The 15,461-nt window shown below is 43.7% G+C and overlaps 1 protein-coding gene across 1 annotated transcript in view; it reads right to left on the bottom strand.

Moving 5' to 3' along the window:
• Positions 1-785: 785 nt before the first annotated feature.
• The window catches only part of LOC137544537 (arylsulfatase D-like), a 110,449-nt gene continuing 95,773 nt past the window's right edge, over positions 786-15,461 (bottom strand). Inside the window, exon 12 of the mRNA XM_068265628.1 lies at positions 786-949. Within this exon, the coding sequence (XP_068121729.1) occupies positions 852-949 (98 nt within the window). The 3' untranslated portion in view covers positions 786-851. The remainder of the gene's footprint in view (positions 950-15,461) is intronic.

Here is a 15,461-nt window from a genome sequence, read left to right as displayed (position 1 = left end):
TTATTACATTATTTTCACTGGAGTTCCTCTTTAAACTGTAGAAGGTGGGAGTAAGAGACACACATTCAGAACTCTACAGTGATCGTATTTTACTTTTAGGCCGGTTTTACACTTATTTTTTGTGTTGCGATGCTCCTGCCACATCGCATCTCAACACAGTCAATCATGTGACCCTACGGCAGAGTGCGCTGACAGGGTCACGTACATAGTGCCGCCCCCTGCTGGACAGGAAGTATATCACTGGGATTCCCATCTTTTCGCGCATTCACGCTTCACTTCGTGCTACGCCGTGCATCGCCCATACACTTGCATTACAGCAGGCTCCGTGTGTTAAAGTGAACCTCCAGACTAAAAATCTACTCAGCAGCACTGAAAAGGTTTGGTGTTTCTTTAACAGTTTCACATCATCAGAACTTCGTTTTTCTTATCCAAGCCTCATTATTGGCTGCACAGAAGCTAAGCTCCGCACCATCAAAGAAAACTGCCCGGGCATTTTTCCCCTGATACTGCGTAAAGCATGATGGGATTTCTGATAATTTTGTTCTCGTTGCCTAGCAACTGAGAGGTGATCAGCACACAGGACAGTTGGAACTGTGTCTCATGCTCCCTGTCACCTCCTTTGATCCAAAAAGATGGCTGCCCTCACGAAATCACAAACATTTGCCTGTTCTTAAAGCAGGGTGGGTAAGAGATTATAGAGATTGTATTACCTATCAATTTTAATTAACATAACTAATGAAACTTAAAGACAGCAGGGTGGGTAAGAGATTATATAGATTGTATTACCTATCAATTTTAATTAACATAACTAATGAAACTTAAAGACAGTTTGTTTAGGCTGAAGTTCCTCTTTAAGCACCATGCATGCGGTGCAGCCCTTGCGTCAGATCGGATACTTTCAGTCTCCATAGACTTGCAGAAACAAAGAGCAACGCAACACAGGTTGAACCTGAAAGTGTAAAAGGGGTTGTAAGTGAAATTCTGCTATGACACTAATCACTACTACACAAGTTATTTTGTCATTTATTAAAAAAAAAAAAAATAGTACTAATAATTCCATTCCAGCTATGAATTACTAAGATTGGCAGGAATCTCAATAACAATTCCCCCCAGTTGTAGCCAGTGTAAAATGTCCTCCGGACTCGCCATTTGTGGATCCATCACACAGGAACATTCTGCTAACCAGTTTGATTAGTGATTACATGACCTGTTCTCTGTAGATGAAATACACAATGCATGCACTATTAAAGTGAACCAGAGATGAAGCATCCTCATGTATTTTACCACATATATCAGTGGGAACATTATGCCGGGCATACACGGCACGTTTCATGCGCCGGATCGAGCCAGCGGCTCGATGCCGGCGCATCCCCGCTCGTCCGCGCGGATCGATTGCCGCTCGCCCCCGCCGGCGCTTCTTTATAAGCGCTCGATTCCCTGCCATTGTCCGCAGGCGGGGTTCGAACGGCATGATCGGGCCAGCTGAATATTATCAGCTGGCCGATACACGGTACAGAAACGTACCGTGTATCCCCAGCATTAGAGAAAACGCCTACCCTGCTCTCTGTTTCATTATTTACTGTTCAGATTGCATCTAATCATCCCAGATAAAATCCCCGACAGAGTATTTAGTCTGGCTTTGCTATAATGACTCAGCTATAATGATTCCTGAGCAGAGCACTTTCTGCTTGAAAAGACAGCACAGAAGACAGCTATAGACTAGACTCAGCTATATAGATTCCTGAACAAAGCCAGACTGAATGCTCAGTTGGGGATTTTATCAGGGCTGATTAGATGCAATCTGAACAGTAGATAGGGAAACAGAGAGCAGGGTAGGTGTTTTCTCTAATGTTCCCACTGATATATATGGTAAAATACATGAGTCTGCTTCATCTCTGGTTCACTTTAAAGAGAATCTGTATTGTTAAAATCGCTCAAAAGTAAACATACCAGTGCGTTAGGGGACATCTCCTATTACCCTCTGTCACAATTTCGCCGCTCCTCGCCGCATTAAAAGTGGTTAAAAACAGTTTTAAAAAGTTTGTTTGTAAACAAACAAAATGGCCACCAAAACAGGAAGTAGGTTGATGTACAGTATGTCCACACATAGAAAATACATCCATACATAAGCAGGCTGTATACAGCATTCCTTTTGAATCTCAAGAGATCATTTGTGTGTTTCTTTCCCCCATGCACTGACGTTTCAGGCTGCTCTTTTCTTCCTGCAAACAGCTTTGCCCTTGTTTGTAATTCCTCAGTATGTGAAAGCCCAGCCAGCTCAGAGGACGATTTATCCAGCTGATTAGAGCAGCTTCTCTCTTCTCTCTTATCTAAATAACACACAGGCAGTGTGCATAGAGGGGCCAGAAAGGGTGAGTTCATAGCAGAACCACAACACTGATGAACTTGGCAGCCTTCCAGACACAGGCCGACAAGTCTGACAGGGGAAAGATACATTGATTTATTACAGAGACTGTCATAGTAGAAAGTGCTGCAGTTAGCCAGAACACATTAGAATAGCTTTTGGAACATGTAGGATGATAAAAAACAGGATGCAATTTTTGTTACGGAGTCTCTTTAATGAGTCCTGAGAATAGGGCACAAATCACACAGTTCTATCTTTCTACATAATTAGTGATCAACACACAGTGTCAGGTCTGTGGAGTCTGTAAATAAATTATTTCAACTCACTCAGTTTCCTGTACCTCTGACTTCCCAACTCCAAGTCTTTGTAATATGCTGTGTTCTTTCACCCAACACGGAAAATACAACACACAAGGGATTTCATCACTGCCAAAGCGTAACAGTTTTAAATGTATATGAAGATGATGTCTGCTTTTCGGAATAAACCAAAGAACGAAAGTCAAACCAGTCCCTGCCAACATGAGTGAGGATAGTGATAAAGTGTGAGTCTGAAATCAAAGCCAACGTCATTGCACTTGGATAGTTTGGTGATTATTTTGCTGGCTGCTTTTAATTGGCTTGAGTTAATGTCACACTGTAGATCATTTGCCCATATAGTTGGGTATCGAAGGAGTGGGAAGCTCGTCTGCAGTTGGAGCGCCTCATACCATACCGAAATACCTCCTTTGTATTGACCCTTGAAGTTTAGCATCGTTAGTATATCTGGTTGGATGGTCGGGAGAAATAATTTTTTGGAGGATATCAGGTGAAAAATCCGGTGATATGTGAACAACTGTGTCGGAGGTAATTTGAATTGTTGAGATAAGGTTTGGAAAGTTTTAATGTTTTGATCTGCAAAAATATCTGAGATATGATTTATACCTGCCTTTATCCAAGGGATAAGATTAAAGTCGGGTATGAAGTGTTTAAGTGTTGATATGTTAGCTGGGAATAGGATTTTTGTTTTTTGTTTTCTCTATGGGGGGGGGGGGGGGGGGTTTGATGAAGTCTTCACATGCTTTCAAAGCAGAGTTAATGGTGAGGAAGGAGGAGGAGGGGGTCTTAGCTCCCATGATTATACTAATTAATAATGTTTTGAGGTTACACCCCAGTATGATATGTTCCATTTTAACCCATGGTTTTGGGGAGTTTGAGTCCCACCAATGTTTAACCACTTCCCGACCGCCGTATATACAATTGGCGGCCGGGAAGTGGTCCCCGCAAGGACCGCCGTATTGACAAATGGCGGCGGTCCTTGTAGGGGCATGGGCGGAGCGATCGCGTCATCAGTGACGCGATCCTCCGCCTGGCGCCGCTCACCCGCCGCAACATCCCGCCGGCCATACGGAAGCGCCGGCGGGATGTTAACCCGACGATCGCCGCATACAAAGTGTATAATACACTTTGTAATGTTTACAAAGTGTATTATACAGGCTGCCTCCTGCCCTGGTGGTCCCAGTGTCCGAGGGACCACCAGGGCAGGCTGCAGCCACCCTAGTCTGCACCAAGCACACTGATTTACCCTCCCCCCTGCCCCAGATCGCCCACAGCACCCATCACCTAAGTACGCTAAGGGGCCCAAAGTCCAATGAGTACCTTTAGGATTTCACAGGTCATTTTGCAACATTTGGTTTTAAGACTACTCCTCACGGTTTAGGGCCCCTAAAATGCCAGGGCAGTATAGGAACCCCACAAATGACCCCATTCTAGAAAGAAGACACCCAAAGGTATTCCGTTAGGAGTATGGTGAGTTCATAGAAGATTTTATTTTTTGTCCCAAGTTAGTGGAAAATGACACTTTGTGAAAAAAAAACAATTAATATCAATTTCCGCTAACTTGTGACAAAAAAATAAAAACTTCTATGAACTCACCATACTCCTAACGGAATACCTTGGGGTGTCTTCTTTCTAAAATGGGGTCATTAGTGGGGTTCCTATACTGCCCTGGCATTTTAGGGGCCCTAAACCGTGAGGAGTAGTCTTGAAACAAAAATGACCTGTGAAATCCTAAAGGTACTCATTGGACTTTGGGCCCCTTAGCGCAGTTAGGGTGCAAAAAAGTGCCACACATGTGGTATCGCCGTACTCGGGAGAAGTAGTACAATGTGTTTTGGGGTGTATTTTTACACATACCCATGCTGGGTGGGAGAAATACCGCTGTAAATGGACAATTGTGTGTAAAAAAATCAAAAGATTGTCATTTCCAGAGGTATTTCTCCCACCCAGCATGGGTATGTGTAAAAATACACCCCAAAACACGTTGTACTACTTCTCCCGAGTATGGCGATACCACATGTGTGGCACTTTTTTGCACCCTAACTGCGCTAAAGGGCCCAAAGTCCAATGAGTACCTTTAGGATTTCACAGGTCATTTTGAGAAATTTCGTTTCAAGACTACTCCTCACGGTTTAGGGCCCCTAAAATGCCAGGGCAGTATAGGAACCCCACAAATGACCCCATTTTAGAAAGAAGACACCCCAAGGTATTCCGTTAGGAGTATGGCGAGTTCATAGAAGATTTTATTTTTTGTCACAAGTTAGCGGAAATTGATTTTAATTGTGTTTTTTCACAAAGTGTCATTTTCCGCTAACTTTTGACAAAAAATAAAATCTTCTATGAACTCACCATACTCCTAACGGAATACCTTGGGGTGTCTTCTTTCTAAAATGGGGTCATTTGTGGGGTTCCTATACAGCCCTGGCATTTTAGGGGCCCTAAACCGTGAGGAGTAGTCTTGAAACGAAATTTCTCAAAATGACCTGTGAAATCCTAAAGGTACTCATTGGACTTTGGGCCATTTAGCGCAGTTAGGGTGCAAAAAAGTGCCACACATGTGGTATCGCCGTACTCAGGAGAAGTAGTATAATGTGTTTTGGGGTGTATTTTTACACATACCCATGCTGAGTGGGAGAAAGATCTCTGTAAATGGACAATTGTGTGTAAAAAAAATTAACAAATTGTCATTTACAGAGATATTTCTCCCACCCAGCATGGGTATGTGTAAAAATACACCCCAAAACACATTATACTACTTCTCCTGAGTACGGCAATACCACATGTGTGGCACTTTTTTGCAGCCTAACTGCGCTAAGGGGTCCAAAGTCCAATGAGCACCTTTAGGCTTTACAGGGGTGCTTACAATTTAGCACCCCCCAAAATGTCAGGACAGTAAACACACCCCACAAATGACCCCATTTTGGAAAGTAGACCCTTCAAGGTATTCAGAGAGGGGCATGGTGAGTCCGTGGCAGATTTCATTTTTTTTTGTCGCAAGTTAGAAGAAATGGAAACTTTTTTTTTTTTTTTTCTCACAAAGTGTCATTTTCCGCTTACTTGTGACAAAAAAATAATATCTTCTATGAACTTACTATGCCTCTCAGTGAATACTTTGGGATGTCTTCTTTCCAAAATAGGGTCATTTGGGGGGTATTTATACTATCCTGGAATTCTAGCCCCTCATGAAACATGACAGGGGGTCAGAAAAGTCATAGATGCTTGAAAATGAGAAAATTCACTTTTTGCACCATAGTTTGTAAACGCTATAACTTTTACCCAAACCAATAAATATACACTGAATGGTTTTTTTTTATCAAAAACATGTTTGTCCACATTTTTCGCGCTGCATGTATACAGAAATTTTACTTTATTTGAAAACTGTCAGCACAGAAAGTTAAAAAAATCATTTTTTTGCCAAAATTCATGTGTTTTTTGATGAATATAATAAAAAGTAAAAATCGCAGGAGCAATCAAATAGCACCAAAAGAAAGCTTTATTAGTGACAAGAAAAGGAGCCAAAATTCATTTAGGTGGTAGGTTGTATGAGCGAGCAATAAACCGTGAAAGCTGCAGTGGGCTGAATGGAAAAAAAGTGGCCGGTCCTTAACCTGCCTGGCGTTCTATTAAGATCGCCAGGCAGGCTGCGGGAGGGTTTTTTTTTAATAAAAAAAAAACTATTTCATGCAGCCAACTGAAAGTTGGCTGCATGAAAGCCCACTAGAGGGCGCTCCGGAGGCGATCTTCCGATCGCCTCCGGCGCCCAGAATAAACAAGGAAGGCCGCAATGAGCGGCCTTCCTTGTTTTGCTTACATCGTCGCCATAGCGACGAGCGGAGTGACGTCATCGACGTCAGCCGACGTCCTGACGTCAGCCGCCTCCGATCCAGCCCTTAGCGCTGGCCGGAACTTTTTGTTCCGGCTACGCTGGGCTCAGGCGGCTAGGGGGGCCCTCTTTCGCCGCTGCTCGCGGCGGATCGCCGCAGAGCGGCGGCGATCAGGCAGCACACGCGGCTGGCAAAGTGCCGGCTGCGTGTGCTGCTTTTTATTTGAGCCAAATCGGCCCAGCAGGGCCTGAGCGGCAGGCTCCGGCGGTACTGGACGAGCTGAGCTCGTCCAGACCGCCCAGCAGGTTAAAGGGAAGGTCCAAGCAAAAAAAAAAAATGAGTTTCACTTACCTGGGGCTTCTACCAGCCCCATGCAGCCATCCTCTGCCCTCGTAGTCACTCACTGCTGCTCCAGTCCCCCGCTGGCAGCTTTCTGACCTCGGAGGTCAGGGCCACATTGCATACATTTTTACACATTCCCGCTAGTGCAGGAACATTAACACATACATTTTTACGCGTTAGTGGTGCAACGCGTACATTTTTGTTCCTGCACTAGCTGGAATGCGTAAAAATGTATGCAATGTGGCCCTGACCTCCGAGGTCAGAAAGCTGCCAGCGGGGGACTGGAGCAGCAGTGAGTGACTACGAGGGCACAGGATGGCTACATGGGGCTGGTAGAAGCCACAGGTAAGTGAAACTCATTTTTTTTTTTTGCTTGGACCTTCCCTTTAAGGGGTAGAAAGTCCTAGGTCCTCAAGTGGTTAATCATGTCTAGATTTGAGGCTTTTTAGTACAGTTCACAATTGGGGAGGCCCATACCTCCATGGGACCTATGTAGGGTCATTACATGGTATGGGGTGCGAATTTTCTTTCCGTTCCATACATAGTGGTTTATGCATTTCCTGATATCATTGAACCATGATTTATTAATAGGGATGTGTATGGTGCAGAAAAGGTATAGAATTTTGGGAAGGAGAAACATTTTGAAGGCCGCTATGCGGCCGGACCAGGAGGTCCAAAACTTCGACATGTTCAGGCATTCCTTTTTCAGGTCTTTGAGAAGAGGGACATAATTGTATCTGAATAGATCTGAGGCGAATTTGGTGATTTGTACACCTAAATAGGGTACCGCACCCTGCGCCCAGGAAAAATTGTATGTGGATTTTAAAGATGTGCTGGTTTTTAGGGGTAGATTTAGTTCCAGGACTTGAGATTTGTTCTGGTTTAATTTATATAGGGAGACTTCAGAATTTTTTTTTAACTCAATCATAACTTGAGGAAGGGAAGATAGGGGGTTGGAGAGCATTAGAGCTACATCGTCAGCGAAAAGGCTGATAGTATGAGATGTATTATTAATAGTTATTCCCGAGATTGAGTTGTTCGAGCGAATTTTTTGAGCGATAGTCTCCATAATTAGGACGAAAATGATAGGAGACAGGGGACAACCTTGCCTGGTACCATTTGTTATGGTAAATGGTTTGGACATGAACCCTGCCGCATTGACCCGGGCGGAGGGTAGCACCCAGTAATTAAACAGCATATCGTGCATCACAATATCACCCGAGATCTCCAGCACCCGGTAATTAAACAGCATATCGTGCATCACAATATCAGCAATGCGTAGACATCAGCATGTCACGTATGCACATCGAATATCGGTATCGCATATCACCAGGCATCAGTGACACCCAGCTTATAAGACGACCCCCAACTTTTCAAAAGATTTTGAAGGGTTAAAAGTAGTCTTATACGCCAGAATATACAGTACTTTCAAATTGAGTTATTGGGGCTTCCTGGTTTGGTTTAACAAATAAATAGTAAAGTCCCTATTGCTGCGTCCGAGCCTAGCGCCCGTCAACAAGTTGGAATTTTCTCTAGTAAATAAAGAAAAAAAAAATGAATATTTGCATGAGACAAAAACTCAGAGATCTTGGCAGGGTGTAATTGTCTAAGGCCCAGTGCACACCGAGCAGTTTTAGGAGCGATCCTCCAACCGCATCCGCCAGTGAAAACGCTTGGCTAATGTATTTCAATGGGATGGTGCACACCGGCGGTTTGAGGTTTTTAGCAAACGTGCCTCCTGTTGCACGTTTGCGGTTTGCAGAAGCGTTTCTGCCTCAATGTATAGTATAGGAAAAACTCAAACCGCTCTGTAAAACGCTAGATCAGAGGCATTTTTGTTGCAGAAGCTGTTCAGTAACAGCTTTTACTGTAACAAAATTTGTAATCTGCTACACAAAAACGCTCCCAAAAATGCTAGGCATGTTTAGAAAACGTCTCTAAACATGCCTAGAATCGCTCTGAAATCAGCTCCAAAAACCGCTAGCATTTTGAGCATCTGCTAGTGGTTTTGGTGTGCACTGGGCCTAAGAATTGCTGGACTGTGGGAAGCATCCCTTTAACTAGGAATCGTTTTAATGTGGTTAGGTTATGTACTTTTCTCTACTGGCATGCTGACGGATCTAAACCAGCAATATAGTCTGCATTATGTAATAGGTCTCTTAATTTATGCACTGAGCAGAGGCGGCCTTTGGGGGTGGCAAGTGGGGCGATCGCCCCAGGCCCCGCACATGAAGAGGGCCCCGCATGTCATGCCCGCCATAACATGCTCATTTTGGTGGTGGTGAAGGAAAGGTCTACAGAAGTCTAGCTGTTTGTGTTCTGAGCAGTGTGTCATTTACAAATACTCAGATTTCCCTATTTAATTTTACACACCTTATATTTTGCACCCCTTCTCCCTTTTATTGCTCAGGTTTTCGTCTTCAGCATGCTTTACTGTACTATGCCGTTTGCATTTTTGTAATGAATTTCTGCACTGACATGATGCTTGCCAAATGTTAGATTAAGGTAACGTGCAAGAGCCTCAGCCTGAGGGCCCCAGGGGCATTTAGGTCAGTCAAGCATGGACTGGAGCTAGAGGGGGCTCAGGCTGGAGCATCCAGACTGGCTGGGGATTGGTGCTAGGTTTCATGGGGAGCTAGTGATAGGTAGAGGCTGGCTGGGGAGCTAGGGATAGGTACAGTTTGATTACATTACGTATTGTAATTGTTCCTGTATTGGTTGGCTTAGGGGCCTTTAACAAGCTTTTAAACAATAGGCATACTGCTTTAGAGGTGAACAAGCACGTGACTGTGGTGGTACGGTACATGGCCTTCACTTATGCCTCTAGGCCCCGCATATGACACTCGCCCCAGGCCCCGCGTACTCTAAGGCCGGCTCTGCACTGAGCCAAACCCCAGTTTGGGGTTCTACTGAGAATCAAATATTATCTCACCATTTCTGGATGGGAATGTTGTGGTCATAATAAAATGAAAGACATTTCCATAATTACAGATCATCAATGATCTTTATGGAACAGCCTTAAATTCAAATATAATTTACAGTCAATAAAATAAAATTCCCTTAATAAGAGCTGTTCAAAATGTGCAGCATAATAATTTAATTAGGGACTGAAAGCCCTCCCATTTTTTATGCCGATGCATGAGAGCATGAGGAATGCAGGGCTTTTATCATTGCAAATATATTTTAAAAACAATCTTGTTTGTAGATGGTTAATGTCCGTTTTTATATTTATTTTAAGGACCCTAAAATGTAGTGTCTCCGCAACGTAGACATCAACATCTTTTAAATGTCAGTCATTGCACTTGGGATTATTCCAAGCAGGAACTTTGGTGCCCAAGCGCCCTCATGTGTTCAGTCTTGGTACATCATGCTTTCAGGGTTATAAATCTATAGCACACGAGCTTGAACATAAACTACTCTCAAACACATTTTCGCATGCAAACAAATATAAAAGGAAATTATTCTGAGAAATATAAACATTACTCTAAAGGTGCCCATTAATTACAATTTTTCCTTCAGATTCGATCTCTAGATGCGATTTTTATGATTGAATTGTATAGAAAATTGTGCCATGTGTGGCACAAATCATTGTGAAATGATTCTTTGGTCGATTGGAAAAAGGAAAAAATATTGATCTGCAAGTTGGATTTTATGATCGGATCGGAATGTAAAACCTTCTTAAATGGTTCTGTTAATGGGGACAATTTATAATTGCCTTTCAATTAGTATCAATTGTTCAGATTGCATCAAAAGATCGAATCTGAAGGAAAAATGGTACTGTTAATGGGCACCCTAAAATGTCGGTGTCATGTTCCTGGGGAGCGTGGATCCTCTGTGTGGCCTAGATGGGCGCAGAACTGGAGACCAGATGGATGTGGCCTAAGGCGACTGCTGAGTGTGACTGGGTAATCCAATGCAAGGTACAGATACAACAGACAGTAGATAGACATATAGGGGTTAAGCTAATATCAGGATAAGTTCGATATCAGGAAATCAGTCAGAGTCAGGTGAGGTAGTAGGGTGGCCATCCGTCCGGATTTAGGCCAGACAGTCCGGTTTTTGGACTGCTTGTCCTCCGTCCAGCGCAAGGCCAGGAAGGACGGCCAGATGTCCTCCTTTTTGGATCGCGCGAGTCGGCTCTTTAGGAGCCGAGCGGCCGAGCCAGAAGAGCCGATGCTTAGAGAGCCGGAATTCCCATCACTAGACTGAGACTCAGTCTAGTGATGGGAATTCTGGCTCTTTAAGAATCGGCTCTTCTGGCTCGGCCGCTCACGGAGGGATAGTCTATGAGTCATAGAGCGGCTCGAGTCCTGGAGCGACTCACTCACTCGGGGGCGGGGCACCAAGGCAGAGCGCCAAGCGGGTGGCAAGTGGCAGCCGGGGCGACCTTCCGGAAACGTCAGGTATGGCTCAGTTGAGGGGAAATATGCTGCCAATCTCATTGCATTTGTGGGGAAATGTGCTGGCAATAAGATTGCATTAGTGGGGAAATGTGCTGCCAATCTCATAGCATTTGTGGGGAAATCTCCTGCCAATCTCATAACATTTGTGGGGAAATGTGCTGCCAATCTCATAGCATTTGTGGGGAAATTTTCTGCCAATCTCATTGCATTTGTGGGGAAATGTGCTGCCAATCTCATAGCATTTGTGGGGAAATGTGCTGCCAATAAGATTGCATTTGTGGGGAAATGTGCTGCCACTCTCATAGCATTTGTGGTGAAATGTGCTGCCAATCTCATAGCATTTGTGGGGAAATGTGCTGCCAATCTCATAGCATTTGTGGGGAAAAGTGCTACCAATAAGATTGCATTTGTGGGGAAATATGCTGCCAATCTCATAGCATTTGTGCGGAAATGTGCTGCCAATAAGATTGCATTTGGGGGGAAATGTGCTGCCAATCTCATTGCATTTGTGGGGAAATGTGCTGCCAATCTTATTGCATTTGTGGGGAAATGTGCTGCCAATAAGATTGCATTTGTGGGGAAATGTGCTGCCAATCTCATTGCATTTGTGGGGAAATCTTCTGCCAATCTCATTGCATTTGTGGGGAAATCTTCTGCCAATCTCATAGCATTTGTGGGGAAATGTGCTGCCACTCTCATAGCATTTGTGGTGAAATGTGCTGCCAATCTCATAGCATTTGTGGGGAAATGTGCTGCCAATCTCATAGCATTTGTGGGGAAATGTGCTGCCAATAAGATTGCATTTGTGGGGAAATGTGCTGCCAATCTCATAGCATTTGTGGGGAAATGTGCTGCCACTCTCATAGCATTTGTGGGGAAATGTGCTGCCAATCTCATAGCATTTGTGGGGAAATGTGCTGCCAATAAGATTGCATTTGTGGGGAAATGTGCTGCCAATCTCATTGCATTTGTGGGGAAATGTGCTGCCAATAAGATTGCATTTGTGGGGAAATGTGCTGCCAATCTCATTGCATTTGTGGGGAAATCTTCTGCCAATCTCATAGCATTTGTGGGGAAATGTGTTGCCAATCTCATAGCATTTGTGGGGAAATGTGCTGCAAATCTCATAGCATTTGTGGGGAAATCTTCTGCCAATCTCATAGCATTTGTGGGGAAATGTGCTGCCAATAAGATTGCATTAGTGGGGAAATGTGTTGCCGATCTCATAGCATTTGTGGGGAAATCTTCTGCCAATCTCATAACATTTGTGGGGAAATGTGCTGCCAATAAGATTGCATTAGTGGGGAAATGTGCTGCCAATCTCATAGCATTTGTGGGGAAATCTTCTGCCAATCTCATTGCATTTGTGGGGAAATGTGCTGCCAATCTCATAGCATTTGTGGGGAAATGTGCTGCCACTCTCATTGCATTTGTGGGGAAATGTACTGCCCATCTCATAGCATTTGTTGGGAAATGTGCTGCCAATCTCATAGCATTTGTGGGGAAATGTGCTGCCAATAAGATTGCATTTGTGGGGAAATGTGCTGCCAATCTCATTGCATTTGTGGGGAAATCTTCTGCCAATCTCATTGCATTTGTGGGGAAATCTTCTGCCAATCTCATAGCATTTGTGGGGAAATGTGCTGCAAATCTCATAGCATTTGTGGGGAAATCTTCTGCCAATCTCATAGCATTTGTGGGGAAATGTGCTGCCAATCTCATTGCATTTGTGGGGAAATGTGTTGTCAATCTCATTGCATTTGTGGGGAAATCTGCTGCCAATAAGATTGCATTTTGTGGTCGGCCGGCCCTCCACCATGTGGACTATTGTGCGCCACTGTCCTCGGTACGATGTCCTCCTTTTCAGGGTGTGATGTCCTCCTTTTTGGGGTTCTGCAAGTGGCCACCCTTTGAGGTAGAGGATGAAGGACAAACGGATAGTCAGAGTATTGCCAAGATCAAGCCAGGATATCTGTTCATAAGGGTTGAAGTCTCTATGGAAAGAAGGGCACAGAAACCTGTTGCTCAGTCAGTGAGCCACAGAAGTGGAAGCACTTTTAAAACATAATCCAGGAAGTGAGCTCACAGGTGCAAACAGGAATGCATAGCACATTCCAGACACTAGATGGCATGGGAACGTCTAAAGGTCCTAGAAAGGAAGGAGAGGTGAGTTGTGCTCCTGCTGTCACTTTGCAACAGCCCCCCCAATGCCGCAATCTGGCTACCTACAGGGGGTCCAGAAGGGGGCTCTCTGCCTAAATGGGGGCTCTCAGGCTAAACGGGGCCTCCACTCACTAGCTAAAGGAGTGGATCTGTGGCTAAATGGGGGGTCTCTGACTACATGAGGGGCTATCGCTCCCTACCTAAACGAGGGGGGGCTCTTGCTAAACAGATGGCTCTTTGGAGGGACGTAATTTATACACCCTCACCCTGGGAGTTCTGAAGCCTAGAAACTGCCCTGCCGTGAACAATCAGGGAAGTATAAGGAGCTAAAAGAGACCAAAGAGAGTTTAGAATTAAATCGTTTTGATCACATTTCTTAGTACAATCAAGAGGAGTCTACTTATCTGCTTATGTGTGCAGGGGTTTAATGGGTTCTGTTGTGTCACTGTTGTTCAGGTCTCGGTGGTTGTTGTGGTAATGGTGGGGATAGAGGCAATTTGATCCAGATGTTAGATGTGTCCAGTACATCTTTTTCTTCCTCTAGGGATCATATACTGTTTTGTTAGCCATTAATCTGAAAATGAACGTAGCAGAAAAAGTTCCATTTATATTGTTCTTAACTGCCGAAGTAATAGGCCTAGGCAACCTTCTCTTCACAGAGTAATTGGCACCAGATAAGCTTATAAATGGGCTGTTGTGTCTCCGGCAGCTGCCACAATCCAGTCTTTGAAGTTTCATAATAACTTCTCTGAGAGTGTACGTACTTTGCAGACGATAAAGTCTGAAAATGGCTTGGGGAAGTATGGAATGGAGTATGTAAATGGTTGATCCCCTAAAGGTGGTCATACATCTGTAGATTTGGCGGCCAATTGACCATCCGGTTTGATAATCGAATTGGATGAAAAGCGGTGCTGCCAAAAGAATGCCCGATGATCGACGATGCAACCAATTTCATGCCAAAATTGATTGCATGTATTGGTCAAACATGCTGGAAAATCTCAGGCAGACATGCTCGATCAGTTGCGTGGTGGTAATGGTGTGTGATAATCACGTACAACGAAAGCAATGGATGCATTTTAGGGTGTACATACACTTATCGATTTCCCATTCGATTCTTTGCAGATTCGATTCATCTGCTGGTAATCGATTCCCCAAAACGGATCGAAAATTGATAAAAATTGATCAAAGCGTTGCCACTACCACAGGGCTTTTAGGGGGTCCGTACACACTGCATATGGACCCCCTAGAAACCCCATCATGAAATTCATTGCTCTTTCTTTTGATATATGTAATGTATGTATTGTAATTTACACTACCATTATAATAGTAGCGCACAGAGGCGCTTGGCCCAGCTACAGATCTGCACTGTACCTACTCCTATTATATTATTATATTATACCTATTGCCTGACGAAGCGGGGTCATACCTGCGAAATGTGTTGCATTTTTCCCTGAAGTATGTAAATAAATGTGTTCTGTTAAACTTTGTTGGTATGAGAGGGTGAGTTGGCAAATATTAGGCAAAAAAAAAAAATCTAAAATATTCAAACGAATTTTCACTTTCTCGAAAATAAAGCGAAAATAATATTGTCATTTTTGCTCATCAGTCACTGTATTACCTAGGAGAAAAACTTCAGGCCGATATGCAATTCACTTTTTCTCCTAAGTTTTCTCCTAGGAAATAATTTTTTATCTTCTTTTTAAAATAACTTTCCCGCACTTTGTGATTTAAAAAAGAACCAAAAAGTAGATGGAAAAGTACTGATAAAATTAATTTTAGTTTCAATTATATTTATTGAAATATTATAGCATAAGTAGTACAGGCAATAATAACATCGAGCGAACTCCCATAAAATAAAGAGAGCCACCAGCGAAGCGTACAGAATTATAAACACGAGGTATGGCACGAGTCATATATCATAAACTGAGCAACCCAGGCAAGAGGTACGTTGAGTCCATTGTAAGGTAAGCAGGAAGAAATAAATGCACCAGAATTAAGCTTGTAATACAGATTGAAGACCCAACCCATCCCTAATATCAATCCAGGGTTC

The sequence above is a fragment of the Hyperolius riggenbachi genome, chromosome 2, assembly GCF_040937935.1.
Source record: "Hyperolius riggenbachi isolate aHypRig1 chromosome 2, aHypRig1.pri, whole genome shotgun sequence".
In the NCBI taxonomy this organism is placed as follows: domain Eukaryota; kingdom Metazoa; phylum Chordata; class Amphibia; order Anura; family Hyperoliidae; genus Hyperolius; species Hyperolius riggenbachi.
Note: the sequence above shows the minus strand (reverse complement) of the source record. Positions and strands in the feature narration are given on the sequence as shown.